The sequence below is a fragment of the Telmatherina bonti genome, assembly GCF_933228915.1.
Source record: "Telmatherina bonti genome assembly, chromosome: 11".
NCBI classification, from domain to species: Eukaryota; Metazoa; Chordata; class Actinopteri; order Atheriniformes; family Telmatherinidae; genus Telmatherina; species Telmatherina bonti.
The window spans coordinates 25,731,701-25,750,022 of NC_136629.1; the positions used below are offsets into that span (position 1 = coordinate 25,731,701).

At 38.7% G+C, this 18,322-nt stretch overlaps 3 protein-coding genes across 8 annotated transcripts in view; 2 read left to right on the forward strand and 1 right to left on the reverse strand.

Annotated features, from left to right (window-relative positions):
* The window catches only part of LOC306762828 (A-type potassium channel modulatory protein KCNIP2), a gene marked incomplete at both ends in the record, with an annotated part of 103,484 nt that extends 100,319 nt beyond the window's left edge, over window positions 1–3,165 (forward strand). For 3 of the 6 annotated variants that reach the window (XM_079249454.1, XM_079249453.1, XM_079249452.1), the window contains 7 exons: window positions 202–322; window positions 519–588; window positions 935–1,005; window positions 1,199–1,306; window positions 1,538–1,642; window positions 1,745–1,807; window positions 3,118–3,165. In XM_079249454.1, coding sequence (XP_079105580.1) covers window positions 202–322; window positions 519–588; window positions 935–1,005; window positions 1,199–1,306; window positions 1,538–1,642; window positions 1,745–1,807; window positions 3,118–3,165 — 586 coding nt within the window. Of the gene's footprint in view, window positions 1–197; window positions 323–518; window positions 589–934; window positions 1,006–1,198; window positions 1,307–1,537; window positions 1,643–1,744; window positions 1,808–3,117 lie in introns of all 6 variants that reach the window. The other 3 variants (XM_079249457.1, XM_079249456.1, XM_079249455.1) reach the window with 1 other exon arrangement.
* Window positions 3,166–6,020: 2,855 nt separating this feature from the next.
* On the reverse strand, window positions 6,021–11,300 carry cox15 (cytochrome c oxidase assembly homolog 15 (yeast)). Its single transcript, XM_079249208.1, has 9 exons — window positions 11,107–11,300; window positions 8,929–9,116; window positions 8,712–8,834; window positions 8,327–8,513; window positions 8,035–8,202; window positions 7,809–7,890; window positions 7,105–7,259; window positions 6,872–6,985; window positions 6,021–6,766 (listed from the first exon to the last, which is right to left on the reverse strand). The coding sequence occupies exons 1-9, from the start codon at window positions 11,179–11,181 to the stop codon at window positions 6,635–6,637; spliced, it is 1,224 nt and encodes a 407-aa protein (XP_079105334.1). The 5' UTR covers window positions 11,182–11,300; the 3' UTR covers window positions 6,021–6,634.
* A 704-nt stretch (window positions 11,301–12,004) lies between these two features.
* On the forward strand, window positions 12,005–17,988 carry cutc (cutC copper transporter homolog (E. coli)). The gene is made up of 9 exons (XM_079249312.1): window positions 12,005–12,117; window positions 12,220–12,298; window positions 12,587–12,646; window positions 12,729–12,938; window positions 14,148–14,183; window positions 14,378–14,511; window positions 14,623–14,650; window positions 14,738–14,843; window positions 14,975–17,988. The coding sequence occupies exons 2-9, from the start codon at window positions 12,229–12,231 to the stop codon at window positions 15,084–15,086; spliced, it is 756 nt and encodes a 251-aa protein (XP_079105438.1). The 5' UTR covers window positions 12,005–12,117; window positions 12,220–12,228; the 3' UTR covers window positions 15,087–17,988.
* The last annotated feature ends 334 nt before the right edge of the window (window positions 17,989–18,322 follow it).

Below are 18,322 nucleotides of genomic sequence, written 5' to 3' on the forward strand. Positions count from 1 at the left end.
TAACTTCATATATCTAAAGGCATGGGGCATTTTAAAAGGTTCACCAACTTTCAAGCACTGCAAAAGCTGCGCTTAGTCATTTCAGCAATAGTTTAATAAATCTGGTAAATTATCCAGATGAGGTTGTGGCCACTCTTGGCGTGAGGAGGGTGTCATCCATCTGACAGCTGCTAACTAATCTCTTCTGTTCCACACAGACAGCGTGGAAGATGACTTTGAGTTATCCACGGTGTGCCATCGCCCTGAAAGCATGGACAAGCTGCAGGAGCAGACCAAGTTCACCAAAAAAGAGTTGCAAGTCCTCTACAGGGGCTTCAAAAATGTAGGTCTAGTTTACCAAAAGATGAAACACACACTAAATGATCAATAAATCTTAGAAATGTGGTTGGTGTACATCCTAATGGGAGTCTAAAGCCGTATCAATTTGGTCCAGGGTGAAGTGTCTGCTGTTCTTTTTTATGTTCTTGGCTCGATGGGAATTAATGACCTCTCTCAATTACCTTTCTTTTTTGTCCCAGGAGTGTCCAAGTGGAGTGGTGAATGAGGAGAATTTTAAGAACATTTACTCCCAGTTCTTCCCTCAGGGAGGTGAGCTCCCCCTCAAACACTGAGATGTGCAAACACCTGTCTGTAAATATCTGCATTAACAACAATACTTCTGTCTGTATTTAATCTTTGGTTTAAAAAAAAAAAAAATAGTGTGAGAGTTTTTATCACCACAATGAATGAATATACCGTAATTAACTCATTATAATGGTGCGCTGTAATACGTGCACCGCAAAGGCAAAGTCATTTTTCATTTCATGATATTTAGGTTGATGAAATGTTAACCACTTGCCTCCAGTTGTAGTTGAAATTAGTCTATATTTAGGCCACTGCTAATCCTCAACGTTCAAAGGGCTCATGGGTTACTGGAAGTGTCTACCTTTTGCAGATTCCAGTATGTATGCACATTTCCTGTTTGAAGCCTTCGACACAAACAAGAACGGCTCCGTTAGTTTTGAGGTGAGCTCTGTTTTTTCATCAACCTCTAATAAATGGATAAAAACACATACCTGCCCTCTGAATCTTAGCAGAACAGCTGTATCCACATGAAAATGTTACGTCTACCCAGAGAGAAAAAGCAGTCACAACTGTTTGATTTTATTTCCTGTGCCGGAAACGAAGCGATGCTTGAACATTTTCCCTGTTATCTCAGGACTTTGTATTTGGCTTGTCTATCATCCTGAGAGGGACCGTTAATGACAGGCTAAACTGGGCATTCAACCTTTATGACCTAAACAAGGACGGCTGCATCACCAAAGAGGTAACACACACACATGCAGACATTACACTGACATAAGCTGGTTTGATTCAGGGCCATGTCCATGTATGATGAGCTCTTGTGGAGATTTTGGTAATCTGTTACTGAGCTGATCCAGGAACACTTCAACTCAGCTCAAGTGTCTGAAAAACAAGCATAAATTTAAGAGAACAATGAGGGAGAATATACACCACACCAGTTAATAACCAATTCTTTTTGCTCTGCTACTGGCAGGAGATGCTGGACATCATGACATCCATATATGACATGATGGGGAAATACACGTACCCCACCATGCAGGACGACGCTCCAAGAGAACACGTGGAGAGCTTCTTCCAGGTCCAACTCAGCAGTCTTTGCAGTCTTATAAGCTTTCACTGCATAACTGTGTCAACCCACAGAAACGGTTCTTTAGTGAACATGCCTGCTGTTTTCTTCCAGAAAATGGACCAGAATCAAGATGGAGTGGTCACCATAGATGAGTTCATCGAGTCATGTAAAAAGGTATGTCAGGAAAGCTTTATGAGTTTCAGGCACTACAGGAATATTCGACGACGCTTGTAGGTTTTTGTTGCTTATTTGCATTCCAGCCACATTAAGCATGCAACGAGAACCGGGAGACAATTAGCTTAGTGTAGCATAAAGACTGAATGCCATGGGAAACACCTAGCCTCCCTCTGTCATGGAAAGATTTTCATTAATAACTGCACCTGAAGAAATGTTTACAACGGTTTTGCATCTGTTTCTGCAAACATAAACAAACTCATGTCGATTTAATTAGCAAGTTTCGCAGGAGCTGGTGGATTATTTAGGCCCCGTCTACACGTCTGTTTTGCAAGTGAAATGTGCCGCATTTCTTTTGGGAATCCATTTGTAGTTGCTGTTTAGATCCACAGAGACTGTTGGATGTGTGGATGATGTGTAAGACTTGATCTGGAAAAGAAAAGGGGGCAACTGCTTTGCAAAACAGAGAACAAGGGGAACATTTTTAATGGAAAAATTAACAGTGGGGTAGCAGTTTCACTACTAAATAACAAACACATGCTTTCTCTTCACTAACCTTTAACAAGAATACAGAATATAGTTAACAGTAGGCGTGTCAAACACAAGTTAGATCATAATACAATATTAGATTGATTCAATGTTTGCTGACATCACATATTCTGCCACAATAAAATCGAGATTTAGTTGAGTCAGTCATCAATGTATCAAAAGCTGATTTGATGCAATCACTTAAATTCATATCAAATCACAATAAAAAACTAAAATATCCACACATAGTTTTACTTCTGAGCTCAATCAGGCATTAAGATGAAAAAAATGATTTTTTAGCAAACAGACTGTGTTACATTATAAGCTTTAAAATGTTCCTGTAATAGAAAACTGACAGACTACATTTCCATTTATATAAACTAAAGCATGACATACTGTAAATCTTATTCCTTTTCAAAGCCTCACACAGAATACTGCTGGTTTAACATAATAACTAAGTTATTACTTACCGTAGTTGTTACTAAGGTGGTACAGTCTGACTTTATTATCGTCACATAGCAACTTCTGGATGTCAGCATTTTTCCAAATTGAGAAATGTTTGTTGAGCAACGATACAATGTTCTTTCTTCAGTAAATCTCACAAAGGTTTGATCTTTATTATCAGTTTGGATTGATGCTATTGACTTCTTGATGATTGACTTGATGTATCATTGTATTGTTACTCCCGAGTTAACTGTAAAACTTTTATTTTAATCCTCACTGGTTTGAACCATTTATTTTCCACACGAGCACCAACCGCCCTGCCTCTTGTCTTTGTCCAGGACGAGAACATCATGCAGTCCATGCAGCTGTTTGACAACGTCATCTAAGGATGTGGATTTGCAGGGACACTGGCACCAGGGAGGAGATTGGATGTAGAAGTGAAACAGCGACTGAAGAGATAAAGAGACCTTGTGAATGTGTGTGCGTGTTTGTGTGGCCGAATGACTCGCAAGCTTGCGCTTGCGTCACTGTTGAGAGCTGTGAGTCCTGAGGGCACAGAGAGGTCCGCCTCCTTCCTCCTGGACCCTCAGTGGCATTTCTCCAAGCAACAGCGGAGTTTCCTCAACTCCCATCGTCATCATGCAGAACGTTAGTTTGATCCCAGAGTAAGGCTCGCATGGGGCTCGCAGCTGCCACCACACCTAACACCCCCTCCAACACCCCACCTGTTTTATTTGAACTTTTATTTTTAACTTTATAACTGATGGAAGAACTATCGCAGCCCTCTGATGGCTGATTTCAGAGGGAGGAATTTGCCCTTATTCTTGATCTAAGATCACGTCCTCCCTTCTCCCTGATGTGGCGACGGGATTGGGATTCTGATCCTGCCTCTGCGCGTATGGGAACGCCTCCCTGGAGCCGGCTGAAAACATAGAAAGGAGTCTGTGGCCACCTGGTGGACAAAAGGGAAAAAAAGTACACATCCTGGGGGACTGCCCAACAAATTTGGAGATTGAAACGATCCTGTTTCACAAATGGAGCGTCAAAAGTATTTAGTTTCCATGAGGAACTGATTTCAGTATCGCATGATGATGTCACTAATATCTAATTACGTATTTACAGAGATACTCCAAAGTCTGCTCGTCTGTCTGCTGTTCCTAGTCATTCACAGGTGCCTCACCCTCTGTGTATGTGCGTGTGTGCATGTGTAGGGGATGCTGACCATCTTACAGATGTAAAACTCTAGTGGGACCACACCCACATCTTGTCACACCACCACCTCCATTCATTGATTCTGGTAGAAGAATTCCTGGCCTTCCCACTATTACAGTCCTAGCAGTAGTTGTCTGTTGACTGTTGTTACTATTTATAGCTTTCCCAGTGGTGTGATAATTAGCCAGTACGATATGAGGATTGCTTCATGGTCAATGAGCTCTTGAACAATGGAGCATCCCTCAGTTTAGGCCACAGTCATACTGGTCAACTGAAATACAATCAAAGGAAACTTATTAGATCGCAGACTGTACTTGTGAACTTCTTGTATTCTGAGCTGTCGTGGTTGTAGCAGGTTCTACCACTTAAAAAGATGCATTCAATTAGGACAATCCAGTTTCAAAAAGGCATCTCATGTTTGTGTGCATTGTTCTTGAGGGACATGGATTTGTTTTCTTTTTCCACTCCTCCCCTCTTCTTACTCTTCCTCTCTCTGTAACACCAAAGAGAAAATGTGAAAGAGGTACATAAAACCTGTGCCAAGACCTATGGCCTGCCAGTGGGTGAAGATAGAAGACCATATGTATAGACCATATGCTGGATAAAGAAAGAAGCTCTTTGGTATGCTTGCACACTGTCCTGACTTAAGTGTAATTCTGCGGTTTTAAATCTGCATGTTAAGCTCTGATGAATATTTATTTTGGAGTAATTTGGAGCCGCTCATTTGCCTCTTTTTGCACCAGAACCTCTCCTCCATTTCAGATGATGTACCAGAGGCACTCAAACCTTAATTAAATTCAGTGCAATGAGACTAACATGGAATAGCAATAACGTTCTCTATCACAGTACCTTTCCACTCATCCAACTTCTCTTTCTCCTCAGAGCACAGTACGGGGGTGCAGTAATGTTCATGTGAAAATATGCATTCGCAGCCCTGTTTTTTTTTTTTTTTTCTTTTGTCTCTTCTTCCCAGGACAAAAGTGGTTTGGATTTCAAACCAAGCAAAGAGTTTTTAAGTTGTTCTCCTGACCACAAATAAAACCTGTCTATACCCGCATGTACTGTGTTTAGAGCAATGAAATCCTACTAACCTGTTGTAATGACTGTCTGATTAGCTAGCCTCAACTGGTTGCATTACATATTCAAAACATGTATATTTTGTACAGAAACAATAAAAAATATCACAGTTACTATGCAAACTGCACATGGAGTTTGAATTTTAAATATGGTGCAAACTGAATCATCTTCATTGATGGTCTTTCTAGCAGTTTTAACTATAAACTATTTAATAAGCCACTAATTCAGGACGATTTAAGGTTTCGACCCAAATGGCATTAACGTTCTAGAAACAGTTTTTAGGGATTCTTTTGTTTGTCTGACATGATCCTGAGTCGCAATCCCCTCTTCATCATAGAAAACTATCCCCACATAATGATAAAAATGTCCATGTTTGACAATGGAGATGGATATAACAAAGTGAAGCTCAGTGCACGATGTCCTACCTAAAGGTCACAAATGAAAAGCAAACATTACAGTCATTGTTTCATCATGTCAGTATTTTGCATATTTCCCTTCATGTCTTTTTCTTGATGAAAAGCCTTTGTCTGACCTCTCTGCTTTAAATGTGGGATAGAAATTTCTACAATACTGTGTATCCTTCTGCAATGTTCTCCACAGAGGAAATCTGGATCTTCTAGTTACTGGCTTTTTTTTTATCCCCCATAAATAAGCTTTGTTGCCAAATAGAAAATTCTAAACCTCTCATTACTCATAATAATGAATACTAAAAGGGCTTTAGGATACTGTTAAGGCTTCTCGTCTGTTCACATGTCATGAACAAGCCATGTGCCGACCAACAAGTCCACTCAGTCGGACACAGTAATCCACTGCAAATATAAGAACAAGTGTGTCTAGAGTTTTACTGGGACGGTACGTCCTTATCATCTTCAAAGATATCATTAATGCACAGCTGGACCAGATCTAATTTAGGTTGAAAACATTCAAACAAAAAAGATCTGAGCTCTTATTCAATAACTCAATAGCATTTTATTTAAAATAAATACAAAAAATCCCCACAAATAAAATTCATTTTTTACAGCAATTAAACTTAAGAATGTGCAGAGTAACACCTAGATGAAACAGAAATCTACACTGATAAGAATCTTAACAAAAGAGGAATTATAGTTCATTTAACCAAGAAGCCATGTATGTCCAGGTACAAAGCAAAATGCAATGTCAGATTCACAGACTTCCACTCCTCACATCTTATTAAAACTGTGTAGAAATAAAATATTCCTGCTGGAATCGAGATGCATTAAAGCTGGAAATAAAAGGCTTGTTTTTCCATAAGTTCATTTCCATGCAGTTTCTAAAAAGATTCCCGAGAGCCAAGATGTACTTTTTAAATCATTTTTATCACTGAAAATCCAAATACTTCCGTTCACAATAGCATGATAAATATCTCCTACTATTCCCTCATGAGGCTTACGATGCAACACAAATACTTCACAGCGTACACTTTGAAGTCCAAGATTAAACCCACAACATTCGTCCATTCTTCACGGTTTCCTCATGTAGTGAAACTGCTGACTCTTACAGGTTAGCCATGTGGCTACAAGGGTTTGGAAATGTCTGTTAAGTTCTTTACTTGGGCACTTTGCGAAGCTCAGCCAGAACCCAAATGGCAAGTGACAGAAGAGCCACCGAGCCAGACTGGTGAGTAGCTGCCAGTGGAGTGGGGACATACAGTAAGAGGGTGCTGACACCAAGGGCAACCTAAAAAAAAAAGCAAAGAAAAAACAAGACAAACCACTAAGTTTTATGCTAAAAAGGCGTTGGTATCCTCTGTATGCACATACCTGCATCTGTCTGACAACATACCTGTGTGTAGGCCATTGCTGCTAAGAGGCCGATGGCAATCTTAGCCCTCCTGGGCAGCATCATCCTCCTTGAGAACAGATAGAGACCTGTAATCGCTGCCAGAGAAGAAATAGCCTAAAAATGAGAGGAAAAGATGCGGACAAACATCAACAACTTGTCGCCTTTCTGTTTATATGCGAATTTTCTTGAAAAACATCACAAATGCTAAAATGTCTTTTCAGGTAAGGACATACCAGAACTCTGTGGTCAAACTGCACAGTGGTGGGATTCTCAAAGAAGTTCTTCAGGACTGGAGAAAAGGCCAGCAGGTCGTCAGGAATCCATTTATCTGCCATCTTAGGGAAGGAGTTATACACCAGCCCAGCATCCAAACCAGCAACAAAAGCACCTGTGCAAAAACATCAGCCAGGTTGTTAGAAGAGACTGTAAATGTAATTACAGAGCAATAACAGAAATTTAAGTTCATGAAAAACAAGTCATCTTGTGGCAAATCCAATATTCAAAACCAAAATGTACAAATACCACCTTTTAAATACAAATCTTAGGTAATACCTTCACATATCTAAAAACAGGTTTTTATTTTACTTGTATGTGGAGTTGTTTTTTTTTTTTTTTATGCGAAATGATCATTTAAATGATTTTCATTATATTTCTGTGTTTCCTTTTTACCTATGCAAGTTAGATTTACTCCTTTACTTTTGTTTTCTATTCAAATCTTGCAGGACTGAAGGAATAACCATGAAAAGATATCAATAACTAGCTGGTGGTGGGTTAATAGCAGGATGCCAGGACGTTTTGGAATATCCTTCTTCAAATATGAAAACAAGTCAGTGATGGACACAAAAAGGCCAAGCAAGTACATCCATGTGTGCATATGTTTCATAGGCAACCTTTCAAATGGCATTCAAACAAGTTTAAAATGTACATTAAACAGTACCTGAAAGAGCAGTGAGGAAGACAAGTCCACCGGTACCCTTGGCAAATCTTCTGAGCTGCATGAGACGTTTGGTTTCTGCCAACTTTAAAAATGGGAGATACCGTGAATGGATGTAAAAATAAAAAAGGAACGGCATATTTTCTCAGAAAAACCAAGGCTAAAACTGTGTTACATAACATACAGTATCTGAGTTACAAGTATAAAAAAAGACAACATTACTGCCAACCTTGTGAGCTGGGAGCAGCAGAGTAAGTCCAGTCCAGAGACTGGCTGTGTAAAGCAACAACGCTGAGCCGAGATGAGCACTCAGACGATACTGGCTGACCCGAGGGATGTCATGCGACTCGGGCTTCTCCTCGAGCCCACTTTTCACCATGTACCACCCCAGAAGGCCCTAAGGAGATACACACAATGTCATAATGAGACAAGAATATGATTTTCCTACTATTGTAACTTAGTAACTAAACCAAGGCGAACAAAACATTAGCATAGACGTCAAAATAAGCGAAGAATCTTACTTGGAAAAAGACAAATCCACACAGTCCCAGCACTTTTCCCTTCATGGAGCGCGTGAAGTACCCTTTTCTCCAGAAGTAGATGGTGGGCAGCACGTATGCCAGACCAACCAGCCTGCCCCACATGCGATGCCCCCACTCCATGTAGAAGATAAACTTAAACTCTGTTAAAGTCATGTCATGGTTCAATCTGGGAAAAAATAATGAAATAAAATATTAAATTCTTAACTCAAAACTCCAACCTGCATTTAAAACCCAGACGTGTCTTGTAACATGATTATGAAGAAGATTTTTTGGATGAAGGGTTAACATCCCTTTGTCAGTGGAGTAAAAGAGGTAAAACAAGTTTATCCTGTAATAATAAGGGGGAAAAAAAAAGAGGACGTACATTTTAAACTCTGGAAATTGCTGGTACTTTGAAAACTCCACCTCCCACTCTGCTTCTGTCCGAGGCGGCTTCATTTCTCTGACCAGGTGCCAGTCAACCATGGAGAGCCCAGACTCCGTTAGCCTGAGTCAAACAAATGGACACGCACATTAATTATGAATTACCCCCAGTACAACATAAAAATTGCACAGACCAATTGCTTTTCCGCCACCTGTACCTTGTAACACCCCCCAAGACCACAGCTCCGACCACCAGCCCGCTGCAGCCAATTAACCAGCGACCCACAATGCGATTTGTGGCTGCATTGGGGACAGTAGCTGCTGATGGAATGGAGGGGGCTCCTGTCTCCACTGTGATGGCGCTCTGATTTCTTTTCACAAGCCATTGTCGTAGCTGGGGACTCCGCTGATGTTGGAAACAAACGAGAGAGAAGAGTTTGATGATGATTGCCTCCTCTAAATAACAAAAAATGTAATAATAACCAGAGGATTCAACTGAAAACAGAGATACCATGAAGAAATATGTGGTTCCAAGAAGCTTGGATGAGATTTTGCAAATTACGTAGACCTTCATTTTCAAGCCGCATCTGAACTGATACACATAGATGGGGACTTATTTAAATGTTAACAACATTTGCCTCGCGGGGACACAAGGACAGTTGTCCTGAAATTCATCCATACCCTCCATTGAAAAAGGAAAAACATGAACCAGCTGTCACTGAAATAAGAGAAACTCCAACAGATGATTTAAGATAAACACATAAATAAAGACATATTTAGGCACGTTTATGCCATAATAAAAAATCAAGCCAACATCAACAAGTTCAAGCCCCTTGTTTGTATCAATAATGTTTCTACCTTTCACGCTGAATGGATTCATTTCATGGACAAATTAATGTGTCAAATATTGGTGGAGATGTGATGTTTGAAACGGAAGCACCGAAGCTTGTTTCCTTCAAATGAGACAGACTTGGTCGAAACGCTGCATTGAAGCCTATGAAATCTCTGCCGTTACATGACCGATGACGAATGAAACACTGGAGGATGTAACTGATTCGATACTGGTGCTGCGTCATCTATCAGAACAAGAAAAGCCCGGTGTTCCCTCCTGCTGGCCGCTTTACAGGCTAGGAGAGCATTGCGATTAGTATGGATACTTCTAGTGGAAGAAAACAATCATGTGTATGGGAAAACTTTCACCTTGTGTCATCCACAAAAGGAAGGATGTTAATAATATGTCAAAAGATTAAATAGTATTAGATTACATAATACTTAGTATATATGTTAATGTAGTTTTGTATTTAGTATTATATTATATTGCTAAATATCTCTCTGCGACATTGGCTAGGATAACTGACATAAGAAGATTAGTTTATATTAAAATATAAACTTTCATGATGTTGATTTTGTTGCTGACTAATGAGGCTGTGTAATCTATTATTCAAAAATCAGTAAAAAGCATATGAACAAATTTAAGATTGTTCTAAGAAGTCCTTCGAATTCCCACCGAGATGCATAAGCACTTCTCCAAAACCATCATATCTCCCGACAAACTAATTTTGATGTACATGTCTGTCATCTTATTTCACAACACACACACTGTATCTGAATCATGTTGGAAAATCTGATGAATAACAGGACAACACGTTGAGCCATAGCTAATACATTGATATTACAGAATGTTACAACACTTATAGAGATGATGACCCCTCAGATGAAGACAGCTGCAAGACTGACTGAAGTGTTTGTGTTAGAAGTTAAATCAAGTGGGAGAAATATCTGTCCCTGTAATAACTACAGCTGACCACCAGATGTCCCTGGTATGATCTATTTCATAAGGCTTTGAAGCTTTGTGTCCTTTTTGATTGAACTGGGGAAAAAAAAAACCTCAAAAGCTTCACATGACTTCACCAACCCATCTCTATTCATTGGTTTATAACTATCTTGACAACAATGAATAAAGTATTCCTACTTTATGGAAGCACTAGAAATATAAGCAACAACTGTTATTTAATGTTTTATTGCGATCAACCGTTTTTCTTACTGATAACTGATAATATAGAGTAACGTACCTGAAATAAAGATAAATGCATCTTCTATTGGTTATCCAATTAATTTTTAACTTCAGCGCTTATTTGATGGTAATATTATATCGGGATGTCTGGAGGTCGGTGATGTAATTTAGCTTATCCATGCGAATGTTACTGCACTTTCCAAGTCACAAAGTTACAACCTTAAATAACTTTTTTTTTTTTTTTTTTTTAAATGTTCTTAACAACATTGATGATAAAACCAAAATAGCCGTCGGTAAGTTATTTAACACTTTTGACAAACATTTTTGTTGTGACCTCATATAACATGCTAGCACCTAGTAGCGGCGGAAGCTAACTACTCACGCCGTTGCGTTGAAACTCCTTGCCAGCACTTCTGCAACCGCAAAAAATCGTTGTTCGCAATGATGACAGCAACATCTTTGCGTATCAAAATCCACCACAGTTCATGTGATGCCGCTTTGCTGTTATGAACTCTGCGGCGTGCTGCTGGTACCCGACTGTTTTACCTAACTCAGAAACCCGACGCTCAACATCAACCTCCGACGTCACAAGACGGAAGCTAGTCTCCGATTCAAAGGAAACGACGGAAATAAAATAAAATAAAAGAAAATAACTAGTTGTACCTTTGGAGCATTTATAGGCTTTTTATTACTGCGTTAGATAGACCCCGTGTGAAAAACCACTGCAGTCAAACTGTAATATAGTACAGAAACATAAAAACAAGTATCTTTTTACACATTGCAATGGCCTGTTTAGTCAGATTCAGCTAAGATGAAAACAAATCGTAAGGGGAAAAAAAGAAGGGTTCGGGATTTCTATCTGTCCTGAGCTGGACCGGGTATGATGCATGTACAATACCTTTAAAAGGTTTTTTTTTTTTTTTTAAATTACTAAGTGACCATTTTCTGTTTTAATAATAACTACAAATTATAAGCCAACTCCCAAGGAAGGTGACTTTTTGTGCATTGTTTCCCCTCGGGGATGAATAAAGTATCTTTGATTTGATTTGATTTTCGTAAACATGAATTTATACACCAGGCATAAGTAAAAAGTACATTTATTATTTCATAAACCATATTTATAGATTTTTTTTATTCTACGTTGGTGTAAATTTATTTTTGTGGCATGTCTTGCATGGGCGGCGCCTCATCTCAGTCTTACAGCAGAGTGCAACCAGTGCACCGCCCCCGCCGTGCGGTGCAGTCGGATGAATTTAACGAACCGGAAATTAGTAAGCTATTGTTGTAATGGCTGCTGGCTGTTGTTGCTGGTGACTCCAAACATGTCCTGACTTCAAATCGCTGACAAACCACAGATTTGCTTCTATTATTGGACAGAAAAGAAAACTGACAGGTAGCTGTGATGGAAATTAAGAATGTTTCTTTTAAAAGACTGCGAACATGTTAGTTAACATGCTTTAAGGTTATGTCTCTCTGTCCATGTCTGCCTCTTCAGACTTTTATCATGGCTCAGAGCTTTTTAATGGAGGTGTGTGTGGACTCCGTGGAGTCTGCTGTCAATGCAGAAAGAGGAGGTCGGTGAAGTATAGTGAGCATTTCTCTTCCTTTTTGTCGTTTCTCTTCCTTTTTGTCGTTATCTTACAATGGCCTGCTTACAAAAGATTAAACTGCACAGACAGCTCTGTTTGTTAAATGTTGCACTTATCTGACAGAATTTAGTTGCTGCTTCAAGCAGATCTTCAGCCTGCCTCAAGGAATTATTCTTAAACATCCGTCTGGAATACTTAATTGACCTGCAATGCAATGAAATGTTTCAAAGGTTAAAGGCCTTTGTCTTCCTGAGCATTTGTCTTTCCTGACAGGTGCAGGTCGCCTTGAACTTTGTTCAAGTCTTCTGGAGGGTGGACTCACTCCCAGTCTAGGTGAGCAGAACAGCTAACCTCTGCATGGATTTGTTGCAGAAGTTACACGATCTTACACTGCTGCTTATTTGTTTTACTGCAGGACTGCTGCAGGTAGTCAAGCAGTACATCAAAATTCCAGTTTATGTGATGATACGGCCTCGCGGGGGTGACTTCCTCTACTCAGACCAGGAAATGGAGGTGATGAGAAAGGATATAGAGCTAATGAAAAGCCAAGGAGCTGATGGTCTTGTGCTGGGAGCCCTGACAGAGGATGGACGGGTGGATTCAGAGCTCTGCATGGAGTTACTTGGTATTGACCGGCTCTGAATTTGATCTAATCCAAGTTCTTCCGAAACATTAGAAAAGCGCAAGTGGATCCTCTTAATAAAATACAGTTTCATAACAACATCCAGGGAACATCTTAGATGTATAGAACTAAATTTCTCTTCATCAGACACCCAAAAAATATTCCCAAAGAGTCAAAATAAAAGAAGATTCTTTGATTGTATCGCTTGAAATAATTCTGTATTGTCTGAATTAATAAATGAAGTGACTATGCATAGTGTATGGATGTGACCTCACATTCATAGACTATTAGTACTAAATTAAAGAATTAATCAAGCAAACTATTATTGATTCATGAGCTATGACTCTGGCTGCCAGAAGAGGGAGACAAAATCTGTGGAATTTGAGTTGTGGTTTAATTCAGCTTTAGGAACTGTCAGCATTAGTTAATGGACAACATAGCTTTCTCAGAGCTGTTTAAAAGTTCCAATTTAGATGAAAGATAAAAAAAAAAAAAAATTAAAAGCTACATTTAAAGAAAACAAAGGAAAATAAGTTTATCTACCAGAGAAATATGTAGAGTCATTTGCAAGATTCCACAGGAGGGACAAGCTGGTTGCTACAGTGGTTCTAGTCAGGTCTTGGACTGCAACATGACTTGTGTTAAACTGTGCCATCAGCAGGTCTTTACGATGTACATTTTACCATTTATATGTCAGTAATCAGAAATGTATCAGACTTATCAGCTGTTGATATTCTTTCATTCAACCTCTTCAATGTGCCACTGCAAGGCCATTGCTGATTTATCTACATAAAATCCTATTTAGCTTAAGGTCATCAATTTTTAAAACACTAAAAAGCCTTGGTTTCTTTTATTCATTTCTGAGCCTTATGTTATTCCCACTGACTGTACTTATTCTCTCATTAAAGTAAATGGATTTAAAGGAGGATCATGCTCACTTTTGTAAAATGTGAACCAATCAGTGTTATAAGTCGAAAGAAACATCAAGAAATCAGTCTGCATCTGACTCGGTAAATGCATACATTAATGCTTGTATTGGTGTCACTGTTTTTAGATAAAAACCTCATGCATAGATGAACACAATGCAACACTGAAGGTTGAGAATACAACCTTTAAAGAGAGAAGCAAATATTGCAGCTTTCACATTGCAACCTTGGCATTTTAACAATTTATTTGTCGCCGTTAACATTTCTTTCACTTTTTGCTCCCCAGCTGTTGCTCGTCCTTTGCCTGTCACCTTCCACCGAGGTATTGATTTCTTCTGCGTAGCACATTCCAGCTTTGTGAATGCCTGTTAGCAAACACACATAAGAAAGACTTTTAACAAAGTCCCTTTAATTTGTACAATTTTACAATCAAATTGTAAATGGCAGCACACAGTGCAGGAGAACTTTGTGTGAGTCTGAGCTCATGTTATGAATGTAATATTGATCTCTCTGCAGCTTTTGACATGGTTCACGACCCAGCCGTTGCTCTGGAGACGCTTATATCGCTGGGCTTCCAGCGTGTGTTAACAAGCGGCTGCGATAGCTCTGCTTTGGAGGGCCTTCCTCTTATTAAACGCTGCATTGATCAAGTATGTATAAAGTACACGTATGCATACATGTTTGTTTTTACACATTTGAAAATTATATGGCTATTTATAAAAAGTGCACAATCATCCAGTGTTGTAATCTTCACTTAACAGGCTAAAGGGAGAATTATAGTGATGCCAGGTCAGTGCATCTACTTTCCTTCCTGTACTTCATGGTTTTATTTGAGGTCTTTTATCCATTTATTTATTTATATATTTATCCAAACAGGAGGTGGTATCACAGAAAGGAACCTGCAGAGAATACTAGAGGGGTCAGGGGCTCAAGAGTTTCACTGCTCAGCCCGCTCGGGCAGAGACTCTGCGATGAAGTTCAGGTTTGTTTGAAACTATGTTGAAGTAATAGAAAAGCTGCCACTTGAGATTTTTCTTCTCCCATCACAACTGTGAAAAGATTTCTGGCAGTCTAAAGGTCTTAATGTTCTCTTTGGTATTTGTTCACGTGCAGGAACAGCTGCGTGTCAATGGGAGCCGCTTTGTCAGCGTCAGAGTACAGCCTGAAGGTGGCAGATGTGAGCAAAGTCCGGATCCTGAACGCAATAGCCAAAAACACCTTGTGATTCATTACTTGACAGTTATTACACATAAAAAAAAAACAACATACCTCATGAGTAATCAGTAATAATTACATTGATATGTAGTCATTTATGTTCCAACAAATTGCCACAGATTGCTTTTCTTTTTTTTTCTTTTTTTTTTACAAACTAATCAGAGTACTGTTGGCGCTCAGGGAGAATATTGCAGTCTGTCAAAGGATCTCTGAGCAGACGGCTGTGAATGATTCACAAATGGTTGTGTGGCTCTGAGGAGCAGCTCGCAACAAGTCAACCAAACAAACAAATAAAAGAACCGCAGTAAATAGTGTTTTAAAAAAAAAACCTACAGCTTTTCAGAAAAGAAAAAAACATATTTTCTGGTGTTTCTACTTTCAGGTTTGAATCTTTTCATGTTGTTTTTGGTGCTTTGAACTGAAATCTGGTTTCCTAAGTGTGTAATTTGTGCATTTATAAGAAATGAAAGTGTGCTGTTGAGATCCGTAAATGTTTACAAACATCTCTATTGATTTTCACACACTGAGGGGAAAACTCTGTTTTTCTCATTTTTTTAGTTCAATTCAATCAATTAGATTTTATTTTCATGTCAGTCGCTCACAAATCTGACTTCACAGCTGGATCACACTGAACAGCTTCATATGTTTGCAGATCATATTCCCACCATTGAAAGCTCATCTCATTTAATCCCATTTCCCACTCTGTAGTACCGATCCATAACTCTTCACTTCCTGTTCTTGGTCCTCCCGTAGGAAATGTGAGCAGTAGGCCTTTAACAATATACATGCCTTCATCATTTCTGTCAGATAAGTGTTAAAAGATGTATATGTCTGTGTATAAATTTATTTTTAATTTTGTTTACTTCGTGCTATTGACACATGACCCTCCCTTTAGATGTCAGATGCCAAAAAGAGGCCTGCAAAGCATACTATTCTAACATATGCACAACACTGATACACTAAAAGATCAGTCAATTCTGTAACAAAAGAAAAATTAGATTCGCTGCTGTTTTCAGAAAAGCGCCGTATCAGTTCCCATATATGTCCTCTGCATTTCAAGTTCTGGCCTGCTTTACCTTTTTTGTGTAAGAATAGAATCACTGTGATTTTATTCACTTTTATTCAACTTTTAATAAAAGTCAGTACATTTGAGAAAAAGCAGTCTAATTACTTTATAAACCACATAAATTCTAATTTTTGCTTTATATAAATTCGCTATTAAAGCTAAAATTATGTTGAGGGGTTGGATATTCGAGCTGCCACATAAATGTTAAATAAGATCTAATTTGAATAGATTTTTAAGTTGGTGTCATCTCTTACCAGCAAAACTCACCATATAAGCAGCAGTTTGTTGGCATTAAAGCCACGGTCGCTGGACCGACTGACGGAATATAAACCAAAAACAAAGTCATAATAGTTACAATTTTATGTCGTGTTTTAACGCTCAGTGCAAGCCGTCTCCTAGGAAAGTCTTTCTGCTTGTCTGTACTTTTGTTGTTCTTTAAGAGAGAACACGCAGGCGACACCGCTTCCTGAGTTATTATGTATCACTGACATAATGTGACTGTAGCTTCACAGTGCAGCATCATACCAGCAAGCGCTGTCGCCCAGTGGATGAAGACGGATTAATCACCATGACAACTGATGACAAACTTAGAACCCTCCTAACACTGCAGCTTTAACTGGGTAAAGTTTAGAGATTTCATTTAGCAAAATCATCCAGTTACATCAGAATCCTGAAACACAACTTTTCCTGGACACAGTATTTAAAGTTGTACTTAAAAAAAATAAATAAAAAAAAAGCGATGTCGTGATACGAAGCCACTCTTCATACCGGTTCAGACACCAAAAACAAGCTGTCTTATAGGTTTTAGTTTCACCCATGAGAAACTCGCAGAGTTACAAAACAGCTATAAATAAATCTTTTGTGTTTTTCCTCCACATGAAGCTGTTTGAGCTAGTTAGTTTTTATTTTATATTCTAGGTTTTTTGTTGTTTTTTTTGTTTGTTTCTGACATTTAGTTTCACCATAATTGCATGAATTACCTTTTCCCTACTGTCACTGGCCTTGTGCTTGTGAATATAACTTCTTTATCCATCAAATTCTTGTCAAAATTTTCTCTGTTATGATTTAACAGTCTGCCTGAGCTGATAAAACCTGAGGGTTCGTCATCTAAGAACAAGCCCTCTGTCATGTAAAGCAGCAGCACAGTTGTAAATCAAACACTTAGCTGTGCTCTTTGATTGTGTACAAGTTGCTCTCATGTGACTCATGGCTGTCCTTGAGACTTTACACACTGGGAGTCAGCTAGATTGAGTCCTCGTGTGTTATCAAACACTTGATGGCTGACTATCCCACAGTAAGGGTAATCAGTTTTTGACCATAACAGGCGATGACAGACACACATGGTGAAATTCTAATGAAGGGTCTAATTGTTCTGTCATAAATCAGTGACCTCCCACCTAAGTGTCTCAAACACTGAGTTTTTTTTTACCACAGCAGAACTTTTATTGAGCTTTATCACAAGAAGATTTTCAAGAGATTTTTTTAATGAGCTGTTTATAGGCTCTGCTAAAAATACTGTGTAATGGTTGCTCTGAAACTGATGTAGTAGTTAGGATACAGCAGCTTGTAAGTGGCTCTGCTTACATATGACCTAAAATACTATTGGATTTAAAAATGGTAATTATTAATCGAGCAAAAGGATCTATAAAATGATTACATCTGCCTTCTCCTTTTTTGGGTATGTGTGTTGTTGATATTTTACTTTTTTCCTATGTGTTTTTTGAGGGACACACATTTGAAATAAATTACAATTAGATTCAATTAGATAGTACATAGTTATGTTTTACATATTGGAGTGACAAACATATGTAAACTTGAGTAAATTACATCCGTGTGCACTAATGTTGGGAATAAATCCTGGACATCAGCTGGGAGGGAAGTGGGATCCTGTTAACAGAGGAGCTTTAACTCCGGGACTTGGCCAAGATTTCTCCAATAAACATATTTAAATTAGTAAAAGTCTGGACTTTTTTCTTTTTGAGTTTTTTTCTTTTAGATTAAATCAGCCTTCACGGATGACTTGTGTTTGACTAAAACCTCTCTTTTGAGATTTTCTTCATGGATCAAAATACTGATTTCTTTGGGAATAATTAGTATAAATCAGAATTAGGTTTTACATCCCCCCCCCCTGAAAATTATCAAGCATGATTCCTCCAATTTCCAAACAGAAAAGTTGGTTT